The sequence below is a fragment of the Malus sylvestris genome, chromosome 7, assembly GCF_916048215.2.
Source record: "Malus sylvestris chromosome 7, drMalSylv7.2, whole genome shotgun sequence".
In the NCBI taxonomy this organism is placed as follows: domain Eukaryota; kingdom Viridiplantae; phylum Streptophyta; class Magnoliopsida; order Rosales; family Rosaceae; genus Malus; species Malus sylvestris.
The window spans coordinates 28,733,016-28,750,146 of NC_062266.1; the positions used below are offsets into that span (position 1 = coordinate 28,733,016).

The following is a 17,131-nucleotide window of genomic DNA, read 5'->3' on the forward strand; positions in this document are numbered from 1 at the left end:
GTCACCATTGGGTCTCGTGCTCCCTACCAGCTTCAAAGCTGCCACCACTGAACACAGATATGGAGGGAATACTTACTGGGTCAGATTCGAGCTCTCGGTTTTGCCCGAATGCCGGGTTCTAGATTTGGGTTCGAGTCCGACGTCCAGGTCCGGGTTGTATACGAGAGAAGGGCTTACTCGTGCGATGTTTGGCAACACGATCACGTGGAGATCATCGCCAACGATCAGGGTAACAGGACGACGCCGTCTATTGTGGCTTTTACCGACACCGCAAGTATGATCGACGATGCGACCAAGAACCAAGTCGCGATGAACCCACGACCACGGCTTGCTCCACCGCTGCTCCACCTAATTCAAATTGGTTGCTCTCCCTCCCTCTCTCTCCCTGTCGCTTGATCTCTCTCTATTTGTTGAAAAATGCAAGAAAATGACTGGTTGTCTCTGGTAGCTGTGCACAGCGGCGCATGGTTGCTTTCGGTGGTTTTCTACTTTGGTGCCAGATTAGGTTTTGACAAGACTGAAAGCACAGAGACAGAGACAGAGGCAGAGGTGTGGTGGAAAACAGGAAGAATATAAGTTTTCTTACAAAATTCCTATTATTATTCTCCTTTGTGTTGTCTACCATAAGCCAAAAGGAAAAGAAAAACAGAAGAGAGGGATCCACTAGTCCTACTCCCTGGTCACTTGATTACAATATATTTCAAGCTGTTAGGTACTTGATCAAAAAAGGAAAAGCAAATCAAAAAGAAAAAAAGATCATGGCGTTAGGAGAATATTTCAGAAAGCAGCAGAAAAACACTGCAAAAGTAAGGAATAAATACCCCCCGAATGATGTAATTTATTTTTATTATCTTTCGGAGACATTTGTATAAACCCCATCAGAGGGTTAAAAAAAAAAAGGCCCAAAATAATGGGCTAGAATGTTGTGTAGAGGGCGAAGACCCATAAGCCCAAAATAGCACCAACCAGGTCATCAAAAGTACGCCCAGTACTCCAAAATTATTCGGCAACCTGCCGCTATTACCACCAACCAGGTGATGAGATGTACAACCCGTACTCTAATTTGGCAACCAGCCATTCATACGACTAACCAGGTGATCAAAAGTACGTCTAGTACTTCATATTATACATGAGCATTACTCATATCAATCATACATAAACATTCATGAGCATCACTCATATCAATCATACATAAACATTCATGAGCATCACTCATGTCAACATTCATGAGCATCACTCATGTTAACATCCATGAGCATCACTCATGTCAATCAAACGTTCATGAGCATCACTCATGTCAATCAGTTTCAAAAGCTTCATTTACAAAAGCTCTAGCTTCAAAAGCTTCATTTACAGAGCTACAGCTTCAAAAGCTTCATTTACAGAGTTATAGCTTCAAAAGCTTCATTTACAGAGCTCTAGCTTCAAAGCTTCACTTACAAAGCTTCAGTGCAAGGTATACAAATACCGCCTCGGAACCACCGCCACTTCGGCCCATACATGGATTCAATTTAAAGTCTCCAGCCAACATACTCTATTGACCGAAGACTTGGGGGACTACACTATACACCATATATTGGGCCTCAACTGGGCCTCATGAAAAATACTCGGGGGACTTAGCCCATTACTTATGTATGGAGGGGCGATCCCTTATTCTATAAAAGGGACTCCCTCACTTTCATTAAAGAACACCCATTATTTATGTACTGAGGAGTGAGCCCTTATTTTATAAAAGGGCCCCCCTCATCACCATTAGAGAGCATCGCCGCCAGCTGAGCAACCGCATCACCGCGAGCATCACTCCTAGCCCATCATTTATGTATTGAGGAGCAAGCCCTTATTCTATAAAAGGGACTCCCTCATCACCATTAGAGAGCATCGCCACCTAATGAGCAACCGCCTCGCCGTGAGCATCAACTCTAGCCCATTACTTATGTATTAAGAAGCGAGCCCTTATTCTATAAAAGGGACTCCCTTACCACCATTAGAGAGCATCAACTCTAGCCCATCATTCATGTATTAAGGAGCGAGCCCTTATTCTATCTATAAAATGGACTCCCTCACCTTCAAACACCGCAAGCCGAGCCAACCAAGGCAACATAAGCCATGAGCCAAGCAGCCTCGCAACGTGTGCTACTTCTAGTTGAGCGTCATTTCAGATTGAGCACTGCCTCATATCGAACATCAGTTCAAGACAACATCTGGTTACTTCGACCCACACATGGACTGAATTTCAAGTCTCCAGCCAAAAGACTCTCTTGACTGAAGACTTGGGGGACTACTGTTTATACCATATTTAGGGCCTCGTATTTAGATCTCGTACAAATACTCAGGGGACTTAAATGTAATTATGGGATAAAGGAAGGGGCAAATATGTAATAAGTGATGAGTCATTATTCTATAAAAGGACCCCTCATCCTCACAATTAGAGGAGACCTGATTCTCACCTCAGAGGCCATTTTCTTAAGGCTCCTTCATCCTCTCAAAGCTCTCACATTACAGAGCTCATTCTCTCTCTCCCCCTCAGATAAATACATATTCAGTGTGGACGTAGCCCAAACCTTGGGGTGAACCACGATACATCTTGTGTTATTTACATTTCATGCAGATTAACGGTCGGATTTACGTTGTTACAAGACCTCCGGTTTTGTGCATCAACAACATTCATATTTTTTGCTTGGCAATGCTTGATAATTTCATAGAGACCAACTAAAACTCAAACTCGGGGAATGAAAGAATGATCCGTGGCATAGGCTAAAGCCTATCTTCTAGATGGCTATTCGTGACTTTTCAAACAAAATAAAAGCCTATCTAGGATTATCAGATCATGACTAAAGGCCTAGCCTACCTAGGCTTCTTATCTCATCATCATAATTCCATCACCTTTAAACCCATCCATGCATGCATCTTGATCCCCGTCTAAATGAATTTCAAATTCATTTTTTTTACTAATTATCACCATATTTTAAATGGATAATAATCAATTCAAAATTCAACCCCATTAGCAGCTTCCAAGTGACGTCTGCAAATAAATAACATTCCAATATCAACTTAATATCATTTTGCAGCATACCACTTGAATCCGTCAACCAGACCAAACTGATCCAATCCACACATCCACACACTAGACATCCCAAATCAATTTGAATTGTACTGCTTGCTTGGGGATATAATTCGCATCCTATTTATCCTGTTTAAGAAAATGGTAAGATAATTCATATTAAAAGATAATTATTATGATAATAAAAAAATCATAATATCTTCATGTCTTGCATGCTTCATTATCTGATGATGTGCATATCCCCATATTCCAGCATCATTCAAATCAATTGGGATTTAGACAAATATTAGGTTCAAACAATTTAACATATTACCAAGAGATAATATCATGATTAAAATCACAATATTATTTCTTAATAATAACTAAAAATCATTTCAACCACTTTGTCATTCAACGGTCTAAAATTCTGCTCATTCAACGGTCTCGAATCCTCAAACTGATAGTGTAAAATCGAGTCCAAACAATAGTGGAATCTCAACTTTCTTCATGTGCATCTTATCAACGAAAAGTATTGGTTTGTAAATCATAAGGTTTATGAGATATCAGAATCAGTACGAGATTAGAGACGTCGGGAGGAGATGTTTATGCAGATTCATCCTACTTTTTAAATCAAGGACGGAACTTTTTTTTTACGCTTTTTTGGTACATAGACGGTGAATTTAAGAAGTGAAGCAAGAGTGGGTACAAAGAGAAAAATAATACACAAAAATCATTTCTCCTTTATTTTTCTACGGAAACCGTGTTAACGGATACAACTGCTTAAGTTATTGTATCTAACTTAACTAAATTAGATCCATATAATGATAAGCCATGAACCTATCTAGGTATGATGTTTTATCACGAAATAGTCCGTGTAATTTGGAGAGAGCTACCACGTCTTATATTCCTTTTATGAGCAATTAATTCCTAACAATTTCTTTTCGAGCTAATTAAGTTAAGTGGTGACTCGTAAAGAGTGAAAAAAATGAATTAAGATTAAAATACGTTCACGTTCGTCGGATTAGACTGGTCACTGACTGCGGGGGGATGCTTTGTTGGAGTCGGACACAAGACAAGACTATGCAGTACACAGATCCTCCCGCATATTATGCTTTATTCCAGACCAATTTTGTCATAAGTTCTTGTATATGTGGGCATATGACATGAAGATGATGGACTTCCATATAACTGCCAAGTCAAAGTTTAAATAATAAAAATGCTAGCACTGCAAAAATTTCCTTCTGAAAGAGGACATTTCGGACAATTATCATCGTGTGTTAATAATAATTTCGTGAAATGAAAAAAAATTAGAGGTCAAGTTTTTGTACTCATTTTGTATGTGATCTTTTCGTCACTTTTATAATTGATTGACGCATGTTAATTAGTTTATGACAACAAAATTAAGGATAATTAATTTTATTAACGCGTGTCAATCAATGATAATGACCATAAAAAGAGACCACACACAAATTAAACCTAGCAGATTTCAAGCCCTAACCTCCTATGCCTAGCTAGCACTTGTGTGTTAGGGAAATGAAAAACACATGAAAGGTTTAGGATGACATCTTCACTGAAGGATGACAGCGGGAATTTGTAAGTGGATGAATGTGACATAGGAGTGTCTTGCTAAAGGGGTAATCCGAATCATGTACATCTTTGTTTGTTTCTCATCTCTATCTCTTTACATACTATTATCACTTGGTAATTGGAGCAACCATGTTAACGTCACAAACTTGACACTTTACGTTGTTTGAAATTCATTCGATTTTGTACATCAACAATGTAAATACACGAAGAGACTGAATCCAGAGAGACAAAAACTAGGAGCTCACAATGAGTACGTGGTCGTCCACTTACTACACACTATAGTCTCTCGTGCACCCCAGAAATTAAGTAAAGCAGATTAATGAAGACATTTACACTTAACTACATACATATCAACTGGCATGGGAAATAGCGGTATCGAGACAATTGTTTTTGAATCTGACTCTCACATAGTTCTACATCTTATCAACGAAAAAAATTGTTTGTAAATCTTAAGATTTAAAGGGTATCCGAATCAATATTTTTCTTCCTTTTTTACGCCTTTTTGGTACGTCTACTTTGTTTTAAGAAGTAAAATAAGGGTGTTTACAAAGAGAAAAATAGTACACGAAAATCATTTCTTTCTTTATTTTTCTACAGAAACCGCTATAAGGGATACCACTTAATTTCATATAATGATGAGGTAAGGCTGTGAATATATCTAGGTATGATGTTTTATCACGAAACACTTCATGTATTTCCTAACAATTTATTTTCGAGCTAATTAAGCTAAACGACGGTGACTTATATAGATTGAAAAAATGAGTTAGGATTAGAATATGTTTACGTTTCATCGGAATAGACCGGTCATTGACTTTTGGGGATAATTTATTGGAGTCATTCACATGACAAGACTACGCATACAGTACACATATCTACTGATATATGTTATCCTACCGCATATTCTGCTTTATTCCAACCCCATTTTTCATATTTATTCTTATACGAGTGGACATATGACATGAAGATGACGGCATTCCATATAAATACCAAGGTAAAGTTTAAAATAATAAAAATACTAATTAGTATTGCAAAATTGACATTATGTGTTTGTACCATACTTAGGGCCTCCGTATTTAGATCTCATATAAATATTCGGAGGACTCAAATATAATTATGTAATAAATGAAGGGACAAATATGTAATAAGTGAGGAGCCTTTAGTCTATAAAATGACTCATCACCCTCCTCATTTGGAGATGCCAATTCTTAGGCCTGAGATCCCTAAAGCCCCACTCTCATTACAGAGGCTCTCTCTCCCTCACAATCTTCTTACAAACAGAGAAATACAATATCAGTGTGGACGTAGCCCAATTATTGGGGTGAACCACGATACATCTTGTGTTATTTACTTTCTTGCAGATTCACGGTCGGATTTACGTTGTTCCAAGACCCCTTCAGTTTTATGCATCAACATTTGACGCTGTCTGTGGGAAACAACACAAAAAGTTATGTCGGTTCTCTTTCATTTTTTCACCTCTACCGTGAATCTGCAAAAACCCAACAACCCAAAGCTTTCCCAGAAAACCCACGGAGCCACCTCCTCTCTCACTCAGTCTCTATCTCTCTGCAACTGCAAGACAAAATCCCACAACCTCTTTCTCTCTAAAAACCAAATCTTTCTCTCTCTAAAATCACTTGTTAAATAACCCATCAGCTCACTAAACCCACTAGTTCTTCAAAAGCTCATACACTCGCTACTCTTTCTCTCGGTTGGTATCTCAAGTTTCGGTTTTGGATTCGGAGTCGGGTCGAATGATTTCGGGTTGTTGAGAAAATGGATCCTCCACTAATCAACAAGTCTTCCTCCTCAGTAGCTAACCCAGCTCCTCACAGTACAGCAGCGTTAATTTTGTTGGTAATAATCTCAGTGCTCATACATATTTCAAATTCAAGTGGCTGCTATTAGAGATCTTCGCTGCATTCAGCAAAGATCTCTCTCTATGTCTCTTGTCAGATCTCTCCAAATTTCTACAGGCATACGTAGGATCTCAGCAAAGCACCAAGCAAGGATTCCGATCCACGTTCCCGATAAAATCCTTTACCCACCGCAGCTTTAAACCGTCTGATTTCTGCAGTCATGGGGTGTCGCTCGATTCCCAGAACGATTGCGTACTCCCTCCCCCTCTTATTGCTCATCTTCCTCGCCGTTTCTGCTTAGAAGTCTGGGGTTGAAGATGAGAGGGGTGACTCAACGGGATCCAAAGATCTGAGCCGTTGGAGTAAGGTCGGCACGCGAAACAGGCGCTCCAGGGCCGGCCTCATCAGGGTCGATGCTCTTGCAAAGCTCATTGCCATTGAAGAAGTCCTGGAAAAGTTGCTGCACCTTGGGAATACGGGTGGATCCTTCGACAAGCACAACATCATGGACGTTGCTCTTGTCCATCTTGGCATCCCTCAAACACTTCTCAACTGGCTCCATACACTTCCTGAAAAGATCCATGTTCAACTCCTCGAATCTGGCACGGGTGATGGTGGAGTATAAATCAATACTCTCGTAAAGGGCGTCGATTTCAATGGTGGTCGGCACGGTGGAAGAGAGGGTTCTATTTGCCCTTTCACAGGATGTCCTCAACCTCATTGATCACTTTGGTGGACAGCAGGCATCTGTGGTGGGAAATGACCATGGAGCGCTAGGAAAAGAAAAGGGAGATCACCAGTAAAGCTACAGGAAAAGAAACAAAAGCAGAAAAGAGAAAGTAAAAGCAAAAGAAAGCAAAAAAGGAAAAGCCGAAAAGAAGATGCTCCACTATTCCACTATTCCATTACCCCACAGGATAACATGATTAAAGATAAAAAGATGCCCACCAAGGTTCTCTGTCTCCACTTTCTGTTGGACCAGAAGATACCCATCAACATGCTGAAAACATGTAATTTATTTTTCTTATCTTTCGGAGACATTTGTATAACCCCATCAGAGGGTAATAATAATAATAAATTAAAAAAAAAAGGCAAGCCCAAAATAAATGGGCTGGAATGTTATGTGGAGAGCGAATGCCCATATGCCCAAAAGAGCCAGACCTTCTATTATCACCAACCAGGTGATCAAAAGTACGTCCAGTACTACAAAAATGATTCGGCAACCTGCCGCCATTATCACCAACCAGGTGATCAAAAGTACACTCAGTACTCCAAAATTATTCGGCACCCTGCCGCTATTATCACAAACTAGGTGATCAAAAGTAAGCCCAGTACTTCAAAATTATTCGGCACTCTGCCGCTATTATCACCCATTAGGTGATCAAAAGTACGTTCAGCACTCAAAAATTATACATGAGCATCACTCATGTCATTCATACATAAACATTCATGAGCATCACTCATGAAAATCATACATAAACATTCATGACCATCATTCATGTCAACATTTATGAGCATCGCTCATGTTAAACATTCATGAACATCACTCATGTCAACATCCATAAGCATCACTCATGTCAATCCACATAAACATTCATGAGCATCACTCATGTCAATCTAACTTCAAAAACTTCATTTACAAATCTCTAGCTTTGAAAGCTTCATTTACAGAGCTCTAGCTTCAAAAGCTTCATTTACAAAAGTTCCAGCTTCGAAAGCTTCATTTACAGAGCTCTAGCTTCAAAAGCTTCATTTACAAAAGCTCTAACTTCGAAAGCTTCATTTACAGAGCTCTAGCTTCAAAAGCTTCACTTGCAAAGCTTCATCTACAAAGCTTCAGTGCAGGGTATACAAATACCGCCTCCGAACAACCGCCACTTCGGCTCATACAAAGATTCAATTTGAAGTCTCCAGCCAACAAACTCTATTGACCCAAAACATGGGGGACTACATTATGTACCATATATTGGGCCTCAACTAGGCCTCATGAAAAATACTTGGGGGACTTAGCCTATTATTTATGTATTGATGAGCGAGCCCTTATTCTATAAAAGGGATTCCCTCACTTTCATTAGAGAGCACCCATTATTCAAGTACTGAGGAGCGAGCTCTTATTTTATAAAAGGGACTCCCTCACCTTCATTAGAGAGCATTGCCACCTGCTGAGCAACCGCCTCGCCGCGAGCATCACTCTTAACCCATCACTTATGTATTGAGAAGCGAGCCCTTAGTTTATAAAAGGGACTCCTTCACCATCATTAGAGAGTATCGCCGCCTGCTGAGCAACCGCCTCGCCGCGAGCATCAACTCTAGCCCATCATTTATGTATTGAGGAGTGAGCCCTTAATCTATAAAAGGGACTCCCTCACCTTCAACGTCACAAGCCGAGCCAACCAAGGCAACATAAGCCACAAACCGAGCAGCCTCGCAATATGTACTACTTCTAGTTGAACATCATTTCAGATTGAGCACCGCCTCATATCGAGTATCAGTTATAGACGACATCTAATTACTTCAGCCCACACATGGACTGAATTTTAAGTCTTCATCCAAAAGACTCTCTTGACTGAAGACTTATGGGACTACTGTTTGTACCATACTTAGGGCCTTCGTATTTAGATCTCGTATAAATACTCGGATGACTCAAATATAATTATGTAATAATGTAATAAATGAAGGGGCAAATATGTAATAAGTGAGGAGCCTTTAGTCTATAAAAGGACTCCTCACCCTCCTCATTTGGAGAGGCCAATTCTTAGGTCTGAGATCCCCAAAGCCTCACTCTCATTACAGAGGCTCTCTCTCCTTCACAATCCTCTCACAAACTGAGAAATACAATATCAGTGTAGATGTAGCCCAAACATTGGGGTGAACCACGATACATCTTGTGTTATTTACCTTCTTGCAGATTCACGGTCGGATTTATGTTGTTCCAATACCCCTCCGGTTTTGTGCATCAACATTATGAAAGAGAAAGTGTTGGACAATTATTTTCACGTGCTAATAATTATTTCGTGAAATGAAAATAATTAGAGGTTAAATTTTATGTACTTATTTTGTGTGTGGTTTTTTTGTCACATTTTTCGTTGATTGACACGTGTTAAGTTTATAATAATAAAGTTCAGATGTATTAAATTTATTAACACGTGTCAATCAATGATAACGGTAACATAAATAGACCATACACAAAATGAATGTAGATTTCTTCCAATGACTAGCTAGCAACTTGTGTGTTAGTGGGAAATGAAAAACACATCAAATCTGGTTTTGGATGAAGTCTTCATGTAAGGATGACAGTGGGAATTTGTAAGTGGATGAATGTGAAATAGGGAGTGTCTTGTTAAATGGGTATTCCACTCAAATTCGAATTAATCATTTGATTAATGTAATTGTGTCAGAAACCCTAAACGGGAACAGAAGAATTAGTAAACAATTAACATAATGGACAAGGATTGTCTGTCCTCCCACTTTCGGTGCCTTCCTGTTTTGTATGGTCACGGTTAAGCTACATCAACATTTTATATATTTTTTTTATAGAGATAATAAGATAAAAATAAATAGTAATATAAAATGTTGACGTAATTTAACCGTGACCACATAAACAAAAAGACACAGAAAGTGGAAGGGCATGCAATCCTTGTCTTGACATAATCTGATTAGGGTTTGAGGTTTATCAAGATTGCCAACCTCAACATGAATCCCAACCAGCATGGCCTTTACATTCACGATTCACCCACTCCATTTCTTTATGAAAAGGATTAATATATATACACACTTTTTGTATGAATGCAAGTGCTCATAAAATTTCCTTTTTGAACGTCACTTATAATATAAAAAATTTGCTTTCTTGTATTACTATTTTATTATTTAAATAGTCACGTAATGACGGAAGATTGACACGTAATTATTGAAATCAAACAGATATTAGGGAACATAAACCCTAACCTTGGTTGCAACTTGCAACCATCAACCAAAAGAGCGTTTTGAATTAATTGGTCACAAAGATGAAGAAGAACTCTTCTTGTAGTGCAATTAATATATGATATTCACACTTCTTTTTACCTTCCAGGTTCATACACATTTTTGTTAATTTTTATCTGTTGATATTTTTCAATTCATTCAATCCGACGGTCCGAATTTAAGAAGTATATGTGAGAAGTAAAACTAGGAGTGAATAGCACCACCATAATGAAAAAGACTTGAAAACTTTGAGTTTTAACGATAATGACAAAATAAGGGTAAAGTGAATAGTACCAAGATTGACTTTTTAGTGTAAAAATAGGATTTTTCATTAAAATGAGTAGTACCGAGAGTTTTTCGTTAAAGTTCCCTAATAAAGTCTGTTTAGGTTTAGGTGATCAACTTTTTGATTTGTTTTTCAACTTGGAATATTTTATATTATGTGTATTTGTTAGACTTGGAAAATAATATATAGCTAGGGATACAAGAAACGGTCTTGTCAAGCTTCAACAACACTTAACAATGTTGATGTGTAACCCTTGAGCTGATATCTTGGAGGCAAAGTTACAAGTTTTGAATTTTATTTTTTTATATGTTTAATTTCGGATGTAATTTGAGTCATTGGATCATAGTTGAAGTGGTCTCTTATCTAGCTTAGGATTTAAGTGATAGATTATAACAAGTGTAATCATCTCGTAAGGTGATAGAATCAAATGCTATGATTTAATCTTGACGTAAAGTTGTTAGAGAAGAATCTCACTTCTCTATCTCCTCTTAACGGTTATATTTGGTTAGAGGTGTGTGAAATAAGAAAGTGAACTATCATCACTCTCGCAGCATCATAGCTCCATTTTCTCTGCAATTTTCCTTCTTCCCAAACAACCAAAACCTTCATAAAACTAAATACCAAAAGCTATGAACTCTAACAAACAATCCTATCAGTCCCCATTGGCCATGAAATTAGAGTTGCATGTCCAGCGAGACGAAATTAAGTGACAACTTTTCAGCTCGAAGGGACAAAGTCTGAGTCGAAGTTAGTTTCTGGAGCAAAAGATTAATTGAGCCTTGAAATAACAGCTTCTGCAATAATCTGAAAGCGCTATTAGTTTATCCAAAAGCACAGCACAGCAAGAACAACGGAACAAGAAGAACGAAAGGTTATGGATACAGGACGGTTCAAAATTCAAATTTCATCCATTCAAATATCTAACCATGAACACTTAACTATGGAGGCACAGTATGAAACAAAGCTATGGGCCCAAGGGGGCTTAATTACACTTCCAACGCCCAAAACTACAACAACTTATATCTACATTCTGTAAAACTGAAAAACACAGACCTACATAACGAAACAACAGACAGACCATTCGATTATTCATCACCCCTCTTTACGCTAAAATCCGAACAAAAGGCGGTACCTTTATCCTCCGAACAAGGTCCATCCAGCCTGCTTGATCCCACTTCCTGTATATTAAAACTGTCGCGACTGCTAGAATTATCTAAAACACTTGCCATATCCGATATCCCAAGTAGTGAAATTAACCAGACCCTGTTAGTGTATAAGCTATTGAGCTTACTTTGAAATTAGAAGTAAATAAGCCTTGTATTTAATTGTGTATTCACTTTGGTAATTTCACCAAGTGTAGGGCTCATATTGTAAAAGGGTCTTAGTAACAAGTGTAAAGATCTCTTTGTATCCATCTAGATGTGTGGCTGAGATCATCTTTCTGATATACTTTGTAACCCATCTAGTGTGCACAGTGTGTGTGCGTGAAGGAATACATATATAGATCTCTCTGCAAGTTAGTACAGAGAGAGCACCACCATCAAAATCTTCTCTCCATTGCCTTGATCTGCTTCTCATTCCTTATTCCTACTACTCCTCCTTCATCTACAAAATAACTAATAGAACTTTAACATGGCCTTAGAGCCGAGTTCGATCATTTGAGATCTGGGCGTAAAACCAATCGAGCTACAGTCGAGCTTATTCTGGATTGGGTGACGTTGCTGGAATTTCATAAAACTCGATTTCGATTTGTATTCACATCATCAAAGCTCGAAAATGGCTGGATCTGGAAGTTCTGAGGTAAGAACTCCGATCTTCTCCGGTAAGAACTACGAGTTCTGGAGAATCAAGATGGTGATGATTTTCAAATCTCATGGGTTATGGAAATTTGTGGAAAAAGTTGTTACGGTTTCAAACTCAAAGAAGGAAAAGGCTGAAGAAAGCTTAGGAGAAGAAGACGATGAGAAAACTGTTACTACCTATATGCAGGATGCAAAAGCTCTGGGTATTATTCAGAACGCAGTCTCAGATCAGATATTCCCTCGGATAGCTAATGCAGATTCTGCGAAGATGGCATGGGATCTTTTATATGGTGAGTACCATGGTGGTGATCAGGTAAGATCTGTGAAACTACAAAATCTGAGACGTGAATTTGAGTATGCTAGGATGTGTGATGATAAAACTCTGTTTGGGTATCTTACTAGGCTAAATGAATTGATTAATCAGATGAAAACATTTGGTGAGATTCTGTCTAATGAAAGGCTTGTACAGAAATTCCTGATTAGTCTCAGTAAACCATATGATCCCATATGTCTAGTTATCGAAAATACCAAGTGCTTAGAGACTGTAAAACTGCAGGAAGTTGTAGCAATTTTGAAGAGTCAAGAACAATGATTTGATTTGCATAGTGTTGATACCACTGAAAGGGTTTTTGCCTCACTCTCTGTGACTCAAAAAGGGAAAACCAGTAGTAATGCTCAGTCTGGTACATTCAAATCATATAAGCACTTGAATTCGAAGGGAAAGAAATGAGAGTCACAGTCTAAGTTTCAACAAAGGTCATTCACTAATCCTACACAGAATTCAACTTCTTCTGGGTATATGAAGCAAGATACAGCTAAACCACAGTGTAAAGTGTGTTCCAAATTTCATTTTGGTGCATGTAGGTATAAGGGGAAGCCTAAATGTTATAATTGTGATAAGTTTGGACATTGGGCTAGGGAATGCACAACAGGCAAGGTCATTCAGAAGGCAAACTGTGCCAATCAAACAAAAGTCACTGTAAATCTGTTTTATGCCAACAGTGCAATTTCTAAAAACAAAATGAATGGAGACTGGTATATTGATAGCGGGTGCAGCAATCATATGACAGGGAATGCAGATCTTCTTGTTAATATAAGAACTAATGTTGTTGGAAAGGTTCAAATGCCCACTGGTGAATTGGTAAATGTTGTAGGAATGGGTTCTTTGGAAATTGATACAAATAAAGGAAAGAAGTACATCATGGAAGTCATGCATTTGCCCGGGTTGAAAGAAAACTTACTAAGTGTGGGGCAAATGGATGAGCATGGATACTACCTATTATTTGGAGGAAACATGTGCAGTGTGTTTGATGGACCTTCACTGGAGACTCTTGTCATCAAAGTAAGGAAGAAGGAAAATAGGTGTTATCCTCTCTCCCTATTGAAAAATACTCAGTTTGCTCTGAATGCTAGTATTGGTCCAGATTCTACCTGGATTTGGCACAAGAGATTAGGGCATCTAAATCTCAGGAGCCTTAAACAACTTAGGGAGCATGAAATGGTGCATGGTCTTCCACAACTTGAAGATACTAAGGGTGTGTGTGAATGGTGCAAGTTGGAAAACAACATCGTGACTGGTTTCCAAAAGAGCAAGCTTGGAGAGCAAATAACCCCTGGAGCTGATACATATTGATTTGTGTGGCCCTATGCAAACTGAATCTGTTGCTGGAAATAAGTATTTCATGTTTCTCATTGATGATCATACTAGAATGTTGTGGGTCTATTTTCTGAGGCAAAAATCTGAGGCTTTAACCTATTTCAAGAAATTTAGAGCTATGGTGGAATTACAAAAAGGTCTCAAAATAAAGTGCCTAAGGAGTGACAGAGGCGGAGAGTTTGTGTCAAATGAATTCAATGATTTCTTTGAGAATGAAGGGATTTAAAGACAACTATCTAAGGCCTATACTCCACAGCAAAATGGAGTAGTGGTGAAGAAGAATAGAACGGTTGTAGAAATGGCTAAGGCAATGCTTCATGATAAAAGCATGCCATACTTTCTATGGGCAGAAGCAGTACACACAGCTGTGTACATTTTGAACAGATCACCTACAAAAGCAATTAATAATTTAACACCATTTGAGGCTTACAATGGCAGAAAACCAGGGGTTGGTCATCTAAAGGTGTTTGGATCAGTATGCTATGTACATGTACCATCTGAGACAAGACAAAAGCTGGATGCTAAGAGTGTTAAAGGTGTCTTTGTTGGATATGCTACATGTGAGAAGGGATATAGAGTACTTGATCCATGTACTAAGAAACTAATTCTGTCAAGGGATGTAGTTTTTTATGAAACAATGACATGGACTTGGAAGGAAAGTTCAGAGAATGATGTAGCTGTGACTTATATTCAGAATCATTCTGAAGATCAAACTACTATGAATGCAAATGAGTTGAGGGAAGCTGAAGAAAGTCCCTCTGATTCTAGTCCACTATTCTATGTTGAGGAACCAGAATGTAGCACTCATGAATCTGTGCAGATTTCTCAGTCATTTGATCAAACCCCAGTGAAATGGAGAAACATAAATGATATTATGGCACAGTGCAATCTCTGTATTGTGGAACCTGAAAAATTTGAAGAAGCTGCACAAGATCAGACTTGGGTAAAAGCTATGGAAGAAGAATTGTCCATGATTGAGAAGAATAGGACTTGGGAATTGGTATATAGAGCAAGTGATAAACATGTTATTAGAGTGAAATGGGTATTCAAAACCAAGTTGAACTTGGATGGTTCAATCCAAAAGAACAAGGCAAGACTAGTTGCCAAGAGGTATGTGCAGAAACCAGGAATTGACTACAATGAGACTTTTGCCCCGGTTGCAAGATTGGACACAATCCGAACTTTGATAGCTCTTGCTGCACAGAGAAGCTAGAAATTATATCCACTTGATGTTAAATTTGCATTTTTGAATGGAAAATTGCATGAAGAAGTCTATGTTGAACAACCTGAAGGATTTGTGATTGATGGCAAGGAGGATAAAGTCTACAGGCTGTATAAGGCTTTGTATGGGTTAAAGCAGGCACCTAGAGCCTGGTATGGGGAGATTGATAGTTACTTCACTCGGTGTGGGTTCATAAAGAGCTTGAGTGAAGCAACTCTCTATACTAAGACAAGGGGAGATAAGGATATTCTAATTGTCTCTATCTATGTTGATGACATAGTATACACTGGGAATAATCAGGAAATGCTGAATGAGTTCAAAGAAGACATGAAAGTTAAATATGAAATGACAGACCTCAGGTTACTTCATCATTTTCTGGGGATGGGAGTAATACAAACAGATACAAACATCTTTATTCACCAAAGGAAGTATGCTTCTTCCTTATTGGATAAATTTGGTCTAAAGGAGTTCAAACCTGTTTCCATACCTCTCATTGCTACTGAAAAATTAAGCAAGGATGATGGGAGTGGTGCAGCAAATGGGGAGCAGTATAGGAAAATTGTTGGAAGTTTGTTGTACCTTACTGCCACAAGGCCAGATGTAATGTATGCAGCTAGTTTACTAGCCAGATATATGGATTGTCCTACAAATAAACACTATGGAACAGCTAAGAGGGTGCTCAGATATGTTAGAGGAACATTGGACTATGGCTTGAAGTATGAGAAAGGCAAGAAGGCAGTCTTGGTTGGTTTTTGCGATAGTGACTGGGGAGGATCACTTGAAGACAGCAAAAGCACTTCAGGCTATGCCTTCTCCTTTGGAAGTGGAGTGTTCTCATGGGCCTCTGTGAAACAAAACTGTGTTGCTCTTTCTACTGCAGAAGCCGAGTACATAAGTGCTTCTAAAGCCACAACTCAGGCCATATGGCTCAGATTCGTCCTAGACGATTTTGGAGAGCTACAAGCAGATGCACTCCCTTGCAGTGTGACAACACATCTGCAATCTCAATAGCTAAGAACCCCGTGTTTCATCAGAGGACAAAACACATCGACAGGCGATATCACTTCATCAAGGATGCCTTGCAACAAGGGATAATTGATTTGGTCTACTGTCCTACCAAGGAACAAGTGGCAGACATCTTCACCAAAGCCTTGCCGAATGAGAGATTCAAGCATCTCAGGGACAAACTTGGAGTTATATCAGCTCAAAGCTTAAAGATGAGTGTTAGTGTATAAGCTATTGAGCTTACTTTGAAATTAGAAGTAAATAAGCCTTGTATTTAATTGTGTATTCACTTTAGTAATTTCACCCCAAGTGTAGGGCTCATATTGTAAAAGGATCTTAGTAACAGGTGTAAAGATCTCTTTGTATCCATCTAGATGTGTGGCTGAGATCATCTTTCTGATATACTTTGTAACCCATCCGGTGTGCACAGTGTGTGTGCGTGAAGGAATACATATATAGATCTCTCTCTGCAAGTTAGTACAGAGAGAGCACCACCATCAAAATCTTCTCTCCATTGCCTTGATCTGCTTCTCATTCCTTATTCCTACTACTCCTCCTTCATCTACAAAATAACTAATCGAACTTTAACAGACCCATGGCTGCGATGCTGTTTGCAATCACGTCAACGTCCCTGGTTCCACTGTAGAGACCCCGGCTCCCAGGAACAAGCATGCTTCGGTTCTCATGTGCATTTGTTAGCATAGTAGGCAATACAT

At 38.8% G+C, this 17,131-nt stretch overlaps 2 protein-coding genes across 2 annotated transcripts in view; both read right to left on the reverse strand.

The window, feature by feature from the left end:
* The window catches only part of LOC126629547 (uncharacterized), a 99,236-nt gene that overhangs the window by 77,691 nt on the left and 4,414 nt on the right, over window positions 1-17,131 (reverse strand). The gene's annotated exons all lie outside the window — the stretch shown is intronic.
* On the reverse strand, window positions 6,773-7,250 carry LOC126629545 (heat shock 70 kDa protein 1-like). The gene has a single exon (XM_050299624.1). It carries the CDS (start codon window positions 7,202-7,204, stop codon window positions 6,815-6,817), a length of 390 nt encoding a protein of 129 aa, XP_050155581.1. The 5' UTR covers window positions 7,205-7,250; the 3' UTR covers window positions 6,773-6,814.